The following is an 18,622-nucleotide window of genomic DNA, read 5'->3' on the forward strand; positions in this document are numbered from 1 at the left end:
CCAGTTACGGACAAAAGTTACACGTTTTTAGTCGAGACATACGCTGGTTTGTTAGCTAATATGAAAGATATATATATATATATATATATATATATATATATATATATATATAGAGAGAGAGGAGAGAGAGAGAGAGAGAGAGAGAGAGAGAGAGAGAGAGAGAGAGAGAGAGAGAGAGAGTTTTAAGAATTCTACTTCGGTCTCTGAACGAACGGGACTTAACTGTGACAAAATTGTTTCTAGTTAACTAAGAATTTCATGTTGTGCCCCTTGTTCCAGGTTGGAAACTTAACATTCACAATTTCCAACCGTCTCTGCCTCCACAAAGAAACGTATCTCATCGCAAAGAATCTATAACCATATTAACCCACTGTTCTTTGAAAAAAAAAAACACGTGTTTTTTATAATTTGGCCAGAAAACTCGTCCTTCAAATATCAATCGATTAAAATGACCCACATCTTGTCAAAACCTTTCAAATATGGGAATTGCAAGGAATTACCTATACTTTATGGAAATCCCAGGGTTGAGGGGTTTTGGCAAGGTATTGGTCAGTTTAATTGATCGGTATTTAAAAGAAGAGTTTTCTGGACACATTTTCAAAATCGTCTTTTCAGAGTGAGAGCAAGAATAGCCATATTGAGTGTGTCTACATGTATAGATTTTTGTTGAATTCAAAAAGTGTTTTCCATGACTGTCAGGATGCTTCATGAATATAGTAAGAAAAATCCATTTCAAATATTCAATAATTGTCTAATTTGGTCCCTACTTGGACAACATGGGTGCTTCTTGTTGACATCAGACATCTTGTTTGAGTTTGATGAATTATCTATATTCCTTCGTGGAATGCTAAGGCGACAATATCTTATGGTGTCGTGACGGAAGGGCTTAATTAAGAATGAGTGGCATTACACTGTAAAGATGTGTCCCGATAACCCGGTTGGTGGAGCACTCGCTTCACATACAAAGGGACCGAGATCGAGCCCGGGTGAAAATGAAAAAAAAAAAGTTGCCTTCCCTGTCAACCCAGCAATAATTGACTCGCTGGTTCTGCTTATTCTGGCAGAATGTGCCTTGCGATAAACTAGAAAGCAATTGCTATTGTCCGTTTCACGCTATAGAAACCGGGATAAACTCCGGCTCTATGGGCCCAATGGCTCTGAAGGACAATTTATAAGTATATCTTATCATGATAAATGACACCTGTTGGTCTCAAAGCGATATTTTGTCAAGAGGAACCAGTTGCAAAATTGTTAAAAGTCAAGTAAAAGTTAAAATAAATACAATAGGGTGGGGTTTTCCAATTCGGACACTCGAAATAGCTCTCTCAGCTTAATGACTTCTACTGTTGCTTTGTAAAGCGCTTTGAGCACGTTTAGTGGATATTGCGCTATATAAAATCTCACGTTTGTAATGGCCAACACAATTCGGACACTCAAAATAACTATCTCAACTCAGTGACTTCTAAACTGAGAGTAATTTGTGAAAATAACTTTTGGACGTGTTTCAAACTCCATTAATTAATCGAAGATTTGAGGGGAAATTCTTGTCCATTACCAATCAGCTCACAGTTCAAAAATGTCAAAGTTTGTGTATTTCTTATCCGTTTAATTCTCAATCCACTAATCGGATGGTACCAGTGTTCTGTATAAATTACTATCCTGAATCGACACAACAACTTGTCTCAGTGTGGCCAGATAACATTGACTTCCTTAAACATCGGATTTGAGATGACCTCCAACTGGTCAACAAATCTTAAAACTGGGACTTCCTTGACATCTCATGTTTCAGATTTTTTTGAAGTCTCAATTTAAATCTTGGTCTTGCTGCATTCCCACATAATATAATAACATTTTGAAGTAGTTCTTCAGAGCCATTCAGCCCATGGATCCGGAGTATATCTCGATTTCTAAAGCGTGAAACGGATAATAGCAATTGCTTGCTAACCTTTGGACAGAACGCTAGTCTATCGTATGATATTTTCCGCCAAATCTAACAGATTCAACTACCCATTCACTGCTGGGTAGACAGAGGGAGGGGGATATCAGAATTAAAAATCTGGACTGCACCCAGGATTGATCCCGGTCCCTTTGCGTGTAAAGCGAGTGCTCTACCAACTGAGCTATCGGAACCCCCGCTGTTTGGGACGATGGGTTACAAATGATCAGAGTTGGAAAATTTCAATGTTTTGGAGTGAAATAAACACAAGATGCAAATTCACCATGATATAAGTGCAGCCCTATTTAATGTCCTTTGAAATGTGATCAGTTAAAACATAAAACTGAATGTTTAGCAACCGTGTCATCCCGACATGGTCGCGTTTGAGACACTTCTTTTTTTCTTTTCTTTTTTCTCATCTGGTTTGCATTTTTTTTTTTTGGGGGGGGGGGGGGTCTTCTTTTTTTTCTTTAATGCTATTTATATCTTTTGTTGTTGTTGTTGTTGTTGTTGTTGTTGTTTGTTTGTTTTTTTTATTTATTTTTTTACGTTCTTTTTTATCATTTTGCTTTGTTTTGTTTGTTGTTTTGTTTTTTTTAATTGATGTATTTGCGGGGTTTTTTTCCTCTTCTTTTTCTTTTCTCTTTTTTTCTCTTTATATTTTTTTTTTTATAGTTTGACCTAATAACAGATTTGTGTTTTGAAATGAATGAATTGTCTATAAATTTAAAGAGAATCTATCGTAAGAATTTTTCAATCAAACCAGGTCTCTTTACAACCGTCTTAGAAAATTTGCTGCTTTTAAATTTGACTGTTGTTTAGCGATGCAAGGTCTTCCACTGTTTTGTAAGGCAAACCGATGAAGGAATGTGCAATTAACGTTGGTTCCTTTGTACTTTTGTCAATGTTTTTTTTTTTTTTCTTTTTTTTTTTTTTTTTTTTTTTTTTTTTGTTTCAATTTAATGCATTATTTCATTATTTCGTTCCGGAAGTTGGCAGATAGAATACAAGCGTTTGACGAATCTCGATTACATGCAATGACAGCTTTTATCGATGGCAAAACACAGAGACCTGACTTTGTTGTAGGTTGTAAAAAAAATAAATTGTGACGACACGGCCAGGCAGGAATTGTCATTGTGACACGTCGAGTCTAAATGGTATCACGTCAAGATGATAATCAGAAATTTGAATCTGTAGCCAAAACACAACCTGTCTCGACTGGGGATCGAACCTGAGACCGCCTGATAACCGGTCAAAGGCAGATTGGCTTAATAGGTTGTCTTGTCGGGGTTTTTCTTTGTCTGTTTCTTTGTTGTATTTTTTTTTCATTTCTTTATTTTTACTTGTTTTATTCATTTATTTTTCTTTTCTTTGTTTTTTTTTTTTAATTTATTTTTTTTTTTATTTATTTATTTTAATTTTTTTTTTTTTTTTTTTTTTTTGGGGGGGGGAGCATTTTCACCTTAGTCTGGCACTGTTTTACATACACTAATTCATATCTATATCTTACATCATTGCTTGCTCTCTAATTTGTCATTTTGATATCTTCGAAATCCAACGCTGCCGTACTCTGTAAAAACCCATATTAAATAATTTGGCCAGAAAACTCGTCCTTCAAATATCGTCGATTTAAATGACTCTCATCTTGGCAAAAACTCTCAAACCCGGGACTTCGGCCGAACTGGAACTAGTCTTCAATGTCTTCGTACCCACTCACTCCTGGTCCATATTTGTTCATTATGATGATTGGTGGGGGGGGGGGGGGGGGGGGGGTTCAATTCCGCGTACCCTTGTGGAGATTAAAAACTATGAAATCGTCCCGACTATGGAGAATCTTACTTTGTGGTGTAATGGTAGCATGTCTTATCGGTAACTAGGATGTCTGAGGTTCGATCCCAGGTCGAAGCGGTCTGATTTATTTTTTGAGGTAAGGGAAGACTCGAACATAAGCGTACGTTAGTTTATTTCGAGGCTCACTTATTCACAGGCCTGATACCAGGGCTGCCAGGTGGCTAGAGTGCTTCGTGGCCAATTGGATTCAGTAGTCTGATGTCACGAGCCTGGCAACGGCGGCCATCTTGGTTCTAAACAAAGAAAATCTTTACTTTTTATTCTTCATGCTGGCGAGAACTTTTCATTCCCTTTTCATATGCCTTGTGATCAGAATGTGTAAAAGTCAAAACATGATCAAATTGATGGGGTTTTTTTCCTCTGGATACGCTTTTAAGCTCGCCGGAGAAATATTTCATACGGCGTCCGCCATTGTTCCGATAGTTTAGAGCCAGTGTTACTAAGTTACCATACGTCATTAGGAAGGAAGTGACGGTACGACTATTGAATCCCATTTCGACTTCAAAAGTGGCAAAATAGAACCTCACGTGGCCACATACTACTATCACTGTGACCCATTTGAAAAAAAAAAAAACATCGGTAATAGAAACGTGATTCTCTCTGTGGCTAATTTTGGCACACGGACGTGGCCATCTGACAGCCCTGGATAGAACCGTATCCATCGTTAACTTATAGATTGTATGCAGATGACGTCACTCAGGCCTTTGTTATTGTTTTTGCCATCCGCGTTTGTGAGTTGTTCTCACTAAACTGTGTTAACCTGACTATAAACGTTCATGGTTACACAGAGTTTGTGTGTTGGTCCGTTATACTTCCGGATGGCAATGTTGTGAACTCCTTGGCCAAGCGCATTCTATCTATAGCCTGACCGTGGCCTTCGTAAAGTTATGGCCTGACACTGACCAAAAAATGACGTCAAAATGCCAGTCTTTTGCCACAAATGAAAACAAATCGTGAGTTGTATTCAATAGTTCAACCAATGAAATAACTTGTTTCCATGAGCTCTACTAACGACAACTCACTAGGTGGTGCAAAAACCAAATAATGACGTCAAACTGCCAGTCCTTTTGGGTTTCAGTGTCAGGCTAAAGATAGTATGCAGATGACGTCACTAAGGCCTTTGTTATTGTTTTTGCCATCCACGTTTGTGAGTTGTTCTCACTAAACTGTATTAACCAGACTGGTTACACAGAGTTTGTGTGTTGGTCCGTTATACTTCCGGATGGCAATGTTGTGAACTCCTTGGCCAAGCGCATTCTATCTATAACTTAACGATGTCTATGATAGAACCCAAAAAAATGGGCTCATTGTAAGAATGGAAAAAACTTAACCAAAACAAAATATTTTATTGTCCATTACAATAATGCTTTTTTTTTTTTTAATCTCACCATTGCGTTTGGTTATCAGACCTGCAAATTCGTTACACGTCGGTTTGTAAAGCGCTTTGAGCACGTTAAGTGGGTAATGTGCCATATAAAAAGCTCAAGTTTTGTTGGGGGGTTTTTATACTGTAACTCATAGAAATCCAGCCCTCATTAAAGGCATCAATGTTCATCAACGGACTTATTATTCACTGTGAGTGTCAGACTCGGGGATAAAAGCCTCAATAGTCTTCAACAGTCATAACGTCACTTCCTTCCTAATGACGCATGGTAACTTAATAACACTGGCTCTAAACTATCGGAACAATGGCGGACGCCGTATAAATATTTCTCCGGCGAGCTTAAACGCGTATCCAGAGGAAAAAAAACCCATCAATTTGCTCATGTTTTGACTTTTACACATTCTGATCACAAGGCATATGAAAAGGGAATGAAAAGTTCTAGCCAGCATGAAGAATAAAAAGTAATGATTTTCTTTGTTTAGAACCAAGATGGCCGCCGTTGCCGGGCGCGTGACATCAGACTACTGAATCCAATTGATTTGTTGTGAATTCATGATAGAACGTTTCTCACCAAGGCTTCATTACGCCCATTAAAACGTGATTTTCAATTGGTTTCTACGGATGTTGTGTGTTTAGGTAAAATACTCACAACACCCGCCAGCCAGATATAACGTAACAATATTATAGACAACCATGTGTAACCTTGAAGGTTTCTAATCTGATTGATAGAATTAAGTGAAAACCAATCACCAAAATGGCTGTCTAAAAACAATTACATAGATCTGAGTGACGTCAATTTCGTTCCTTCTGTAGATAGTTCAAAGATGACGTCACTAAGGTCTTTGTTATTGTTTTTTGCCATCCGCGTTTATGAATAGTGCTCACTGAACTGTATTAATCAGACTATAAATGTTCATGGATACACACAGTTTTGTGTGTTGGTCCGTTATACTTCAAGATGGCAATGTTATGATCTTCTTAGCCAAGCGCATACTATCTATAGAACGAATAGACCTGACGTCAGACGGATCTTTCTTATTGTTTTGACAACCGCCTGTTGACTGATTAGTTCTCAATCAACTGCTGTACTCCACCTAAAACACATTCTATTTGAATAGGATTCAATAGTCGTGACGTCACTTCCTTCCTAATGACGCATGGTATCATAGTAACTGGCTCTAAACTATCGGAACAATGGCGGACGCCGTATGAAATATTTCTCCGGCTAGCACAAAAACGCTTCCAGAGGAAAAAAAACCACATAAATTTGATCATGTTTTGACTTTTACACATTTTGATCAAAAGGCATATGAAAAGGGAATGAAAAGTTCTAGCCAGCATGAAGAATAAAAAGTAATGATTTTCTTTGTTTAGAACCAAGATGGCCGCCGTTGCCTGGCGGCGTGACATCAGACTACTGAATCCTATTGGCCAGTAAACTCGACCTTCAACTATCAATCAATTCAAATGACAACTTGTCAAATTCTCTCAACCCTTGAACTCCAAGGAAGACTTCAGGACGTCCCAGGTTTGAGAGTTTTTGACAGCACGGTGGTCATTGTAATCAATTGATATTTGAAGGTTCAGTTTCCTGGTCAAAGGGTGTTATATTTTTTCCGAGCACATACTACAGACGTAAAAGATTGCACTTTCTGTGAGTCGGTAGCCGGGTAACTTGAGTATTTCAACAAAACGCATAGCATCCATACATTTCCGCATGAATGGCATCTGAAAGTTTTTCCATTAAGCATTTTCCATGTGTTTCAATCGTTGTCGTTCTGTATCGTTTCGTTCCTTTGTGCACATTTCCTCTACTTTGAATTTGTTGCTATTGTTAATGTTGGCGATGAATAGATATCCCATTGAGACGTTAGATTGGAATGTCTGCCCCTGGGTCGAGCAGTTCGATGAATTTGCTGCCTTTTCTTCTCTCTCCCCTCGGCTTTGTGTCTTTGTTGTGGAATTAAAATCATTTTGATTCGGTCTTGCGCGATAATTGTTTGGAGCCTTTTGTAAGATAAATATTCCTTTTAAAAAAAGAGATGACGCATTTTACACTTCCATCATCAGCTCCTTTCATCCATCTTCCTGCAGCTCACAACTTTTACTTTAATCAATCAATTTCAAGCTACAAAGTAGAAACGGATGGGAAAATTCCTCCCTGAATCAAATTATATAGATGTTGTGCGGTTGGCTAAGAATCCCTAAACATTGTCATCCTGACCAACACACAAAACTCTTTGCAACCATGAACTTTTATAGATAGAATGCGTTTGGCCAAGGAGTTCACAACATTGCCATCCGGAAGTATAACGGACCAACACACAAACTCTATGTAACCATGAACTTTTATAGTCTGGTTAATACAGTTTAGTGAGAACCACTCACAAACGCGGATGGCAAAAACAATAACAAAGGCCTGAGTGACGTCATTTTCGAACTATCTATAGTCTGGATTATAAAGTTAAGTGAGAATTATTCATTAACGTGGATGGCAAAAAAACAGTAACAAAGACCTGAGTGACGTCAACTTCATTCTATCTATATACAATACAATACGCTTGTTTTGAATTTTATATAATTTATTGCAATTTTTATTAAAAAAGGTCGCGAATGAGGAGGAATTAGAATCGGTGTACTTGTACTCCTTCGGAGCTATTCGGCACATGGAGCCCGGAGTTTATCCCGGTTTCTATAGCGTGAAACGGACAATAGCAATTGCTTGCTATCCTTTGGAAAGGGCGCTAGTCTATCGCAAAGTACTTTCCACCAAATCTAACAGACTCAGCTACCCATTCATTGCTGGGTAGGCAGTGGGGTCATATAAAAATCTCGAGTGCACCCAGGATCGATCTCGGTCCCTGTGCGTGTGAAGCGAGTGCTCTAGCAACTGAGACCCCCGGTGCACGTGTACTTATTTACAAATCTGATGATTTTGATTCGTTGAGTTTAGCCAAAATGCTCACAACATCCGCCAGCCGGATATAAGTACCAACACACAAAACTATGTGTAACTTTGAACGTATAGTCTGATTGACTGGTAGCATTTAGGAAGTACGACCCCGTAGCCATCGTTAACATATAGCCTGACACAAGAACTCTCTAGGACTGGCAGTTTGACGTCATTTTCTAGGTTTGTGTAGCGTCTATTGAGCCAACTCATGATTTGTTTTCTTTTGTGGCAAAAGACTGGCATTTTGACGTCATTTTTTGGTCAGTGTCAGACTATAACTTTACGATGGCTACGGTACGACTCATAAACATGGATGTCTAAAAACATAGACCTGAGTGACGTCAATTTTGTTCCTTCCATTCGGAAATATAACGGACCAACACATAAAACTATGTGTAACCTTAAACGTTTATAGTCTGGTTAATACAGTTAAGTGAGAACTACTCATCAACATGGATGGCAAAAAACAATAACACAGACCTGATTGACGACATTGACGTTGAGGCGCTATGCTTCGCCAGAAGCCAAGAGGCATAAGTCAAGTTAAGATAAGTTTGTTCAGATGTCAGACCTGCATATAATATGTACACGTCGGTAGAGATCGCGTCTATGAAAATCTAAGAATACAAAATGGAATTTTAACACGAATATATCGCCATAATTTATTTTTCCCGATTACTTTACTATTATATTCCTTTTCATCTGACTGGTATTTTGATAACTGCAAATAAGAAAATGAGTGTTATAATCTTATAGGGTATAGATAGAACGAAGTTGACATAACTCAGGTCTTTGTTATTGTTTTTGCCATCCATGTTTATGAGTAATTCTCGCTAAACTTTCAATTTTCAAGGTTACACATGGTTTTGGGTGTTGGTCGTTATATTTCCGGATGGCAATGTTGTGGGTTCAGCGTCAACGTCATCACCATCATCATCATCATCATCATCATCATCATCATCATCATCATCATCATCATCATCATCATCATCATCATCATCACCATCATCATCATCATCATCATCATCATCATCATTATCCTCATTATCATTATTATTATTATTATTATTATTATTATTATTATTATTATTATTATTATTATTATTATTATTATTATTATTGTTGTTGCTGTTGTTCTTGTTCTTGTTGTTCTTGTTATTGTTATTATCATCATCATCATCATTATCATCAATGATGATGCTGATGATGATGCTGATGATGATGATGATGATGATGATGATGATGATGATAATAATAATAATAATAATGATAAATGACACTTGATGAGCGCTTTCCATGAACCAAACATCTCTTTACAGATATTAAATTACATTTTGAACATAGGTAGAGTCAAAATTAAACATGGAATCAAAACAGACCACATAATATTACTAAAAGAACAGTACACAAACATTACAGTCAGCATGGGGTCAAATCAGTTGTTAAAAAGTGGGATTTTACAGCAGATATTTAAAGTTTGACATAATATTGTCGGTGTCTTCAATGGGATAAAGTAGTAGGGTATTACAGAGTCTTCAATGGGATAAAGTAGTAGGGTATTACAGAGTCTTCAATGGGATAAAGTAGTAGGGTTTTACAGAGTCTTCAATGGGATAAAGTAGTAGGGTATTACAGAGTCTTCAATGGGATAAAGTAGTAGGGTATTACAGAGTCTTCAATGGGATAAAGTAGTCGGGTTTTACAGAGTCTTCAATGGGATAAAGTAGTAGGGTTTTACAGAGTCTTCAATGGGATAAAGTAGTAGGGTATTACAGAGTCTTCAATGGGATAAAGTAGTAGGGTATTACAGAGTCTTCAATGGGATAAAGTAGTAGGGTTTACAGATCTCATGAAAGTATAGGTATTACAGAGTCTTCAATGGGATAAAGTAGTAGGGTATTACAGAGTCTTCAATGGGATAAAGTAGTAGGGTATTACAGAGTCTTCAATGGGATAAAGTAGTAGGGTATTACAGAGTCTTCAATGGGATAAAGTAGTAGGGTATTACAGAGTCTTCAATGGGATAAAGTAGTAGGGTATTACAGAGTCTTCAATGGGATAAAGTAGTAGGGTATTACAGAGTCTTCAATGGGATAAAGTAGTAGGGTATTACAGAGTCTTCAATGGGATAAAGTAGTAGGGTATTACAGAGTCTTCAATGGGATAAAGTAGTGGGTATTACAGAGTCTTCAATGGGATAAAGTAGTAGGGATTACAGAGTCTTCAATGGGATAAAGTAGTAGGGTATTACAGAGTCTTCAATGGGATAAAGTAGTAGGGTTTTACAGAGTCTTCAATGGGATAAAGTAGTCGGGTTTTACAGAGTTTATGGATCTTAATATCGAAAAGAGCGATCACCGAAAGATTTTAACTTACTTTTTGGTACAGTTGTGTCACCTGATGACCGAAGCCTTCTGGTTCGAGGCTAATGGTTTATTAGTTCAGATAGATAAAGAGGGGCTAAATTGTTAAAGCATTTGAAGACTAATAAAGCAATTTTGTAATCTATTCTCTAGCAGACAGGACGCCGGTGTGTATTTTCCAATATTGGAGTGATATTGTCGAATTTTATTTTTGGATTATGCAATTTGCCAGTTAAAAATTGTTATTATCATCATCATCATCATCATCATCAGCAGCAGCAGCAGCAACATCATCATCATCATCATCATCAGCAGCAGCAGCAGCAGCAGCAACATCATCATCATCATCATCATCATCATCATCATCATCATCAGCAGCAGCAGCAGCAACATCATCCATTCACGTTTTCCTCTCTGCTATGAAATAATGTTTGTTTTTACTTGATTGTTGAGTTATATTCAAGATCCAATTGTGTGTTTATGTGTGTTAATGTGTGTGCACGTGTATGAAGCCTACGTGAGTATGGGGTGTGTACGTGTTGGCTCGACTATTTTATAATTATATTATGTTACATTGGCATCAATGTGAACCAAAATAAAGTTCCATTTCTCTCGACCATAAAGTTATATATTATTATTATTATTATTATTATTATTATTATTATTATTATTATTATTATTATTATTATTATTATTATTATCATTATTATCATTATTATTATTATTATTATTAGTATTATTATTATTATTATTATTATTATCATTATTATTATTATTATTATTATTATTATTATTATTATTATTATTATTATTATTATTATTATTATTATTATTATTATTATCATTATTATTATTATTATTATTATTATTATTATTATTATTATTATTAGTATTATTATTATTATTATTATTATTGTTATTATTATTATTATTATCATCATCATATCTTGTCGCGCCAGTGAGTCAGCCAGTCCCGGGCAGTCTGGTTGCATTCCCTCAGGTCAGCATTGGTGCAGTGAGGTCCCAGCGAGCATTCGGACAGGATGTGGTCCATGGTCTGTCTGGGGTGACCGCATGGGCATTCAGTGCCCGGTGAGATTTTCCATTTAAAGAGGTTGGTGGCGGTGTTTCCCACCTTTGCTCTAGCTCTGTTCAACGCCACCCATTCTTTTCTCTTGAGGTCTGTGCCTGCTGGGAGCTTTTCTGTTGGGGGCTGGAGGGCATCGTTTGCTGTCTTGTCCCATTCTACCCATTTGTCCAGGCGGAAGAATGCTGAGTGGTCTGGGTGAAGGCTCTCTACTGTGAGGAAGCTTTTCTTGATTTGAGCCTGCTTTTGGGGCAATTGTGGTCATGAAGGGGGTGTCTCTGGTCCATTTCCTGTTTGTATTTTTGTATTTGGGCATGGGTTTCCCTCCGGATGTGTGGTGGGGCTATTCCTGCTGCACGGTAGACCAGTGGTAATGGTGTTGCTCTCAGCTGGCCCGTTATGATCCGGCAGGCGTTGTTGAGCTCGGGGTCTAGCTTGGAGGCATGGCATGATCGGGCCCATACAGCTGAGCAGTACTCCGCAGTTGAGTAGCTGAGGGCCAATGCTGTGGTCCTTAGAGTTTTAGGGTCAGTTCCCCAGTTCATGTTTGCCAGCTTTCCAAGGAGGGCATTACGCGTGGACACTTTTGCCTTGGTCTTTCTCACGTGTTCTCTGAAGGACAGAGTTCGATCAAGCGTCACTCCGAGGTACACTGGGTGGTAGTTGTACTCTAATGTCTGGCCATTCCACTTGATGTTAAGTTTTTTGTGGGCTTGGTGGTTGTTGAGGTGAAATGCACACACTTGTGTTTTCCCTGGGTTGGCGTTCAGCGAGTTTTTATTATTATTATTATTATTATTATTATTATTATTATTATTATTATTATTATTATTATTATTATTATTATTATTATTATTATTATTATTATTATTATTATTATATTATCATTATCATTATTATTATTATTATCATTATTATTATTATTATTATTATTATTATTATTATTATTATTATTATTATTATAATTCCACCCCTCTCCCTAAATAATAACGCGTAATGATATTAAGTTTACAATTATAATTTGTGACGTCAGATTATCAAACGTTAATTTTCACTAAAATTATATTTTTGAAATAAGAAATATCATTTGACTGTTTTTGAATAGATCGTCTATGTATTTTACTCAGAGATAGCGAAATCGGAATCGATTGAAGGGTAGAATAAAAGAGTTCTGACACTCTTGCGTTTTGGAATTCGAACTTTGTTCCCAACGCGCAGTCGCAAGCTCGTGCAGCAGTTGTGAACACATCCGGAATTCCAAAAATCAAGAGTGTAAGAATTGTATAATACTATTATTTACACGTCTCTCTCACAGAGAAACGGGGCTTCCTCTGAACAATCTCTAATGGCCACCGCCATCTTGAGGTTGTAAAACATGGCACAATTGTTGTTGGAACTGGTACTGATAGAACTGGACTTAGACTCGAATTTCTTAACGGTAACGTCCGAGATCGTTTTCTTAGCAGGAGCCGTACTTATTTGAATGACTGGTATCTTCCACACGTCGTTGTCGACGGGGGTTTTGTCTCTGTCCAACACCCACGTGCCTTCTGTCTCAAGGTCGTTTGCACCAACCCAGAAATTCCCTGGAGTAATGGAGGGTTTGGCGGTGGGGAGGGGGGAAGGGGGAATGGGGTGGGGGTCAGAAAGTTGTCATTAGTTACTCTAAGTGAAATTCATAACAATGTGAAATTGAGTGTAAGCTTCAATATTTTAATAAACGAAAACGGATAATGTGGACGTTTCGGGTTTCCCCTTTATCAACAAAACACGATGGGTGAAACACTACAGACGGATGAAATTCTCACATATCTCATTCGTGTGTAACGAAAATGGATAATGTGGAAGTTTCGGGTTTCCCATTTATCAAACGAATCACGATGGATGAAACACTACAAACGTATGAGATTCTCACATATAAATCTCTTTCGTATGTAGTGTCTCATTATCGTGTGTTGTTGATAAAGGGGAAACCCGAAACGCCCAGATTATCTGTTTTCGTTTATCAAATTGAAGCCTACACTCAATTTCACATCAATATTTATTTCATTTATTTCAAGCAGCAACATTTACATTCGGGATATGTTTGTAGCCGTATTACATGATAGATAATAAATAAGGTTGATTCTATGGGACCTTTTCTACCTTAGAGGCTATCACTAGAAAATACTACACACGTGGATAGCTCATACGGTAGAGTCACGCTCTCACCGGCCAGGGGTAGTTGTCGTACCAGCTTCAAACCCCATCACCGCCGCGAAAATTTTTTTATTCTCTATTGTCTTCTGGCACTTTTCTATTCACTTTATCTCTTGTTGTTACCAACATAAGTGCCTGCTCCACTCACTTTTCTGCACTAGAAAATACTGCAGTTTGAGAAATAGGGGCTACGTTTCTTAGTCGTACTCCTTCAGACTTCAGAGCGGTGGAGCCGGAGTTTATCTCGGTTTCAATAGTGTGAAACGGACAATATTAATAGCAACTGCTTGTTATCTTTTGTATCGGACAATATAGTCTATCGCAAAAGTACTTTCCGCCATATCTAAGAGTCTCAGCTACCCAAACACTGCTGGGTAGACAAGTGTGGGTGGGGGTTGGGGGGTCGGGGAATAAATCTTGACCTCACCCGGAATCGATCTCGGCCCCTTTGTATTTGAATTGACTGCTCTACCAACAAACAGCTCTTGGGGCTAAATCCATTGCTCAAATAATGATGTTAATAATAATAAGACGAATAAGAATGATAATAATGATGATGAGGATAATAATAATAATAATAATAATAATAATAGTAATAATAATAATAATAATAATAATAATAATAATAATAATAATAATAATAATAATAATAATAATAATAATAATAATAATAATAATAATAATAATAATACTAGTAATATGCCGATGATCATGATGATGATGATGATGATGATGATGAGAAGGAGGAGGAGGAAGCAGATGACGACGACGATGATGACAATGATGATGATGATGATGATGAGGAGTAAAATGAGGGTGAGGATGACGATGACGACGAAGACGATAATGATGACGATTGCAAATTCACCTTTACTGTGTCCGAAAACAGCTTGTCCTACAGCCGTGATCTCTGTGGCGTCGTCAAACTGAAGAAGGTAGCCACCCATATCGTTACAGTGTATGCGTGCCTCGGTGAAGTTCTTCTCCACGGCTGAGACGAGGATGGAGAATGATCGATCCCCAATGGCGATCGCCTGGAACGTGCCTGTTACTGGATAGACACAATTAATTGTTGTGTTGTTACGCACTTTGTAATTTCGTACACTTTTAAAGTATCTGATCAACTCAAGGTGAAATATTAAGGAGCAGGCATTGGGAAAGGATAACGATGTGGAAAATGACCAATTAAGGAGCAGGCACTAGGATGAGATAACGATCTGAAAAATGACAAATTAAGGAGCAGGCACTGGTAGGAGATAAAATGTGGAAAATGACAAATTAAGGAGCAGGCACTGGTAGGAGATAAAATGTGAAAAATGACAAATTAAGGAGCAGGCACTAGGATGAGATAACGATGTGAAAAACGACAAATTAAGGAGCAGGCAGTAGGATGAGATAACGATCTGAAAAATGACAAATTAAGGAGCAGGCACTAGGATGAGATAACGATGTGAAAAGTGACAAATTAAGGAGCAGGCAGTAGGATAAGATAACGACCTGAAAAATGACAAATTAAGGAGCAGCGCTGGGATGAACAATGTGAAAAATGACAAATTAAGGAGCAGGCACTGGACGATCTGAAAATTGACTAATTAAGGAGCAGGCATTGGGATGAGCTAAAGATCAGAAAAATTAGTGTGTATGAAATAGTGCCAGACAAATCAAGAAAGAAAATTACAAGAAAAAAAAAACGATACCAAAAAATCCGTCCTCCTCGACTGGGAATGGAACCTCAGACCTCATGGTAGTCAAAAGGAATGAGTTTCTATCCCCAGTCGTGGGATGGATTTGTGTTTTTCTTGTACTTGTACGTATGTTTCTTTTTTGTTTTGTCTTGCTCTGTTTCAAGCGCATTGTTCAGATCTTGATCTCATCAGTTCGAATATTTCATTGATAAAACTACAAACATTGTTACCCGTCGTCTCAACACGGTATTATGTTGGAGTGGTATTAATATTTTTTTTAAACTTGAGCTTTTATATAGCGCAAAATGCACTAAACGTGCTCAATCAAAACGCTTTACAAGGGATCCCTCGCCAACAGCAACACTTAACATGCAGGACGACGCGTAATAGCCGATGTTACCATTTTGTCAAACACAAACCTGCTAACGGCAAGGTACTCATTTTACACTCGAGTACGGTGAGAGAATGTGAGTAAAGAGCTTTTTCCAAGGACAAGGACTCTATGAGCCGCTCAGAGCGGGACCCGAACCCAGAACCCCGAATGCTGCAGCAGCTTCTAATGGTGCTTACACTACTATGATATGACGATCGACCCAATTAGCAAATTCTTTACCGCACTCGTGCACCGTCGCAAACCCAGCCGGAAGCTTCGTCACAACGCACCGTTCAACTAGATGCTCTGCGGTTTTGGATTCGTTACCACAACGGGTACATGTTGGACAGGTGGCATGTCCCCACTGATGCAATGAGCGAAGGTGAACGTCAGACCAAAAGACCACATGGACGGATTCGTTACCACAACGGGTACATGTTGGACAGGTGGCATGTCCCCACTGATGCAATGAGCGAAGGTGAACGTCAGACCAAAAGACCACATGGACGGATTCGTTACCACAACGGGTACATGTTGGACAGGTGGCATGTCCCCACTGATGCAATGAGCGAAGGTGAACGTCAGACCACAAGACCACATAGACGGATTCGTTACCACAACGGGTACATGTTGGGCAGGTGGCATGTCCCCACTGATGCAATGAGCGAAGGTGAACGTCAGACCACAAGACCAGATAGACGCACATGTTGATGTTGAAAATAGGAAACTCGAGATCACTTTAGTTGTTTTATTGTTTCTTTTAAAATGTACAAATTCAAATTTTTATATTTATGATCATTTTCCATTTTATGGCCCACGCGGGGGTCCCGATAGTTGGTAAAGCAATCGCTTCACAAGCAAAGGGACCGAGATCGATCCCGGGTGCAGTCCAGGTTTGTGTGTGTGTGTGTGTGGGGGGGGGGTTCTGACCTCTCCCCCCCCCCAGCCCACCCCCACTATCCACTCAGCAGTGATTGGGTAGCTGGGTCTGTTAGATCTGGTGGAGATCTTTGCGAAAGACTAGCTTCCTATCGAAAGGGTATCAAGCAATTGCTATTGTCCATTTCACGCTATGGAAACAGAGATGAACTCCCGACTCCATGGGCCAAATGCTCTTTCATATATATATATATATATATATATATATATATATATATATATATATATATATATATATATATATATATATATATAATATATATACATACATATATATATATATATATATATATATATATATATATATAAAATATATACATATATATATATATAGAATACAAATTGTCACTCACATTTTTTGTGGCCGAGACGATTCGTTTCGGTGTCTCTTTACACGTCTTCAGTCGGCGTAATCCTTAATAATTATTAAGGATTACGCCGACTGAAGACGTGTAAAGAGACACAGAAACGAATCGTCTCGGCCACAAAAAATGTGAGTGACAATGTGTATTCTATATTAGCTCTAACCATCATTATCGACCACTTTCGTACCATCGAGTACCCACCAACACTCATAAATATATATATATATATATAAATATATATATATATATATATATATATATATATATATATATATATATATATATATATATATATATATATATACTTACCTCTGAAAATAAACATTTGATCTCCGAGATTATATATATAAACTTACCTCTGAACATAAACATTTGAACTCCTGAGGCCGGTAACAATGACTTGGTATTGGTGTAAAAGTTACACGTCTCGTTGACGACGTCACAGGTGAAGGCTACACACGGGGGTTTGAACACTCTGTGCCTCAGACAGTAGACCGTGCACTCTATCCGAGACCTGTAGTAATTGCGAGTGAGGTAAACACCCAATTGACCAGTGGCTAGGACATGGTCGAAAGTCCTACTCAAGAACGAGCAATATCCACATGGCGTCAGAAGTAGCATTACCATTACGAGTGTGACAAAAGGTTTACATCGAAATATTTGATGCACTTTCATATTTATTGATGCTATGCGCTTAGCTAAAATACTCACACCAATTGCCAGCCGGATGTAACGTATCAGGACTCAAAATTATGTGTAACCTTTAACGTTTATAGTTTGATAGATGTAATATAGTGAGACCTTATAAAATGGCTGTCTAAAAAAAAAACAATAACAAAGTACTGAGTGACGTCAATTTCGTTCCTTCTTCCGGAAAAGAGAGGAAAGACTAAAGTTGAAATAATAGATTTATACAGCGCAAAGAGATGTTCAACGAGCATCTTTTGACGTGTAAAACTGAAGATCGTGAAGGTACACAGTTGTGGTGCGAAAGTTAGTTGAGTTAGAGCGCGATAAATTACGTTTTTCCTTTCTTATATAGGGAATGAGATTAGCGGAAGAGAAGCGTCCCTTGATTGGACGTCACCCATAGTCTGTGACGTCACCGGCGGAAAAGTTATTAGGCGAGGACGAGAGACGCATGCGCACAACCAACATGACGTTCTCTCTCTAATAACTTTTCCGCCGGTGACGTCACAGACTATGGGTGACGTCCAATCAAGGGACGCTACTCTTCCGCTAATCTCATTCCCTATAGGCTACTTATATTTGCAGGGCTCTTGCGTGCACGATTTATTATGTGTCCAAAAAGCAGCGGTCAATAGAGACAACAACAATGCTATGTGTCCAACTTGTGTTTGATATCTGTTTAAATAATGTGTGATAGAGCCTACACATTACACATTCTTGTCAACTTTGGTTGTAAAGTAGTCAGTACACATTTGTACTGAGGGATTTTTGTTGGTTTTTTTTTTTTTTTTTTTTTT

At 38.0% G+C, this 18,622-nt stretch overlaps 1 protein-coding gene across 1 annotated transcript; it reads right to left on the reverse strand.

The window, feature by feature from the left end:
- Window positions 1-12,826: 12,826 nt before the first annotated feature.
- LOC144974053 (uncharacterized) lies at window positions 12,827-17,917 on the reverse strand. The gene is made up of 3 exons (XM_078916940.1): window positions 17,492-17,917; window positions 14,642-14,824; window positions 12,827-13,160 (listed from the first exon to the last, which is right to left on the reverse strand). Exons 1-3 carry the CDS (start codon window positions 17,808-17,810, stop codon window positions 12,871-12,873), a joined length of 792 nt encoding a protein of 263 aa, XP_078773066.1. The 5' UTR covers window positions 17,811-17,917; the 3' UTR covers window positions 12,827-12,870.
- Between the last annotated feature and the right edge of the window lie 705 nt (window positions 17,918-18,622).

The sequence above is a fragment of the Berghia stephanieae genome, chromosome 5, assembly GCF_034508935.2.
Source record: "Berghia stephanieae isolate SIO BIC M18660-M18661 chromosome 5, UCSD_Bste_1.3, whole genome shotgun sequence".
NCBI lineage: Eukaryota > Metazoa > Mollusca > Gastropoda > Nudibranchia > Aeolidiidae > Berghia > Berghia stephanieae.

Bases quoted from the DNA above. Each gene is read 5' to 3' on its own strand.
- LOC144974053 (XM_078916940.1), bottom strand. From the start codon at position 17,810: ATGAAAGTGCATCAAATATTTCGATGTAAACCTTTTGTCACACTCGTA. The intron at 14,825-17,491 runs GTAAGTTTATAT...GTGTCTATCCAG, and splicing joins TCAAATGTTTATGTTCAGAG to TAACAGGCACGTTCCAGGCG. The intron at 13,161-14,641 runs GTGAATTTGCAA...CCATTACTCCAG, and splicing joins TGTTTTCGGACACAGTAAAG to GGAATTTCTGGGTTGGTGCA.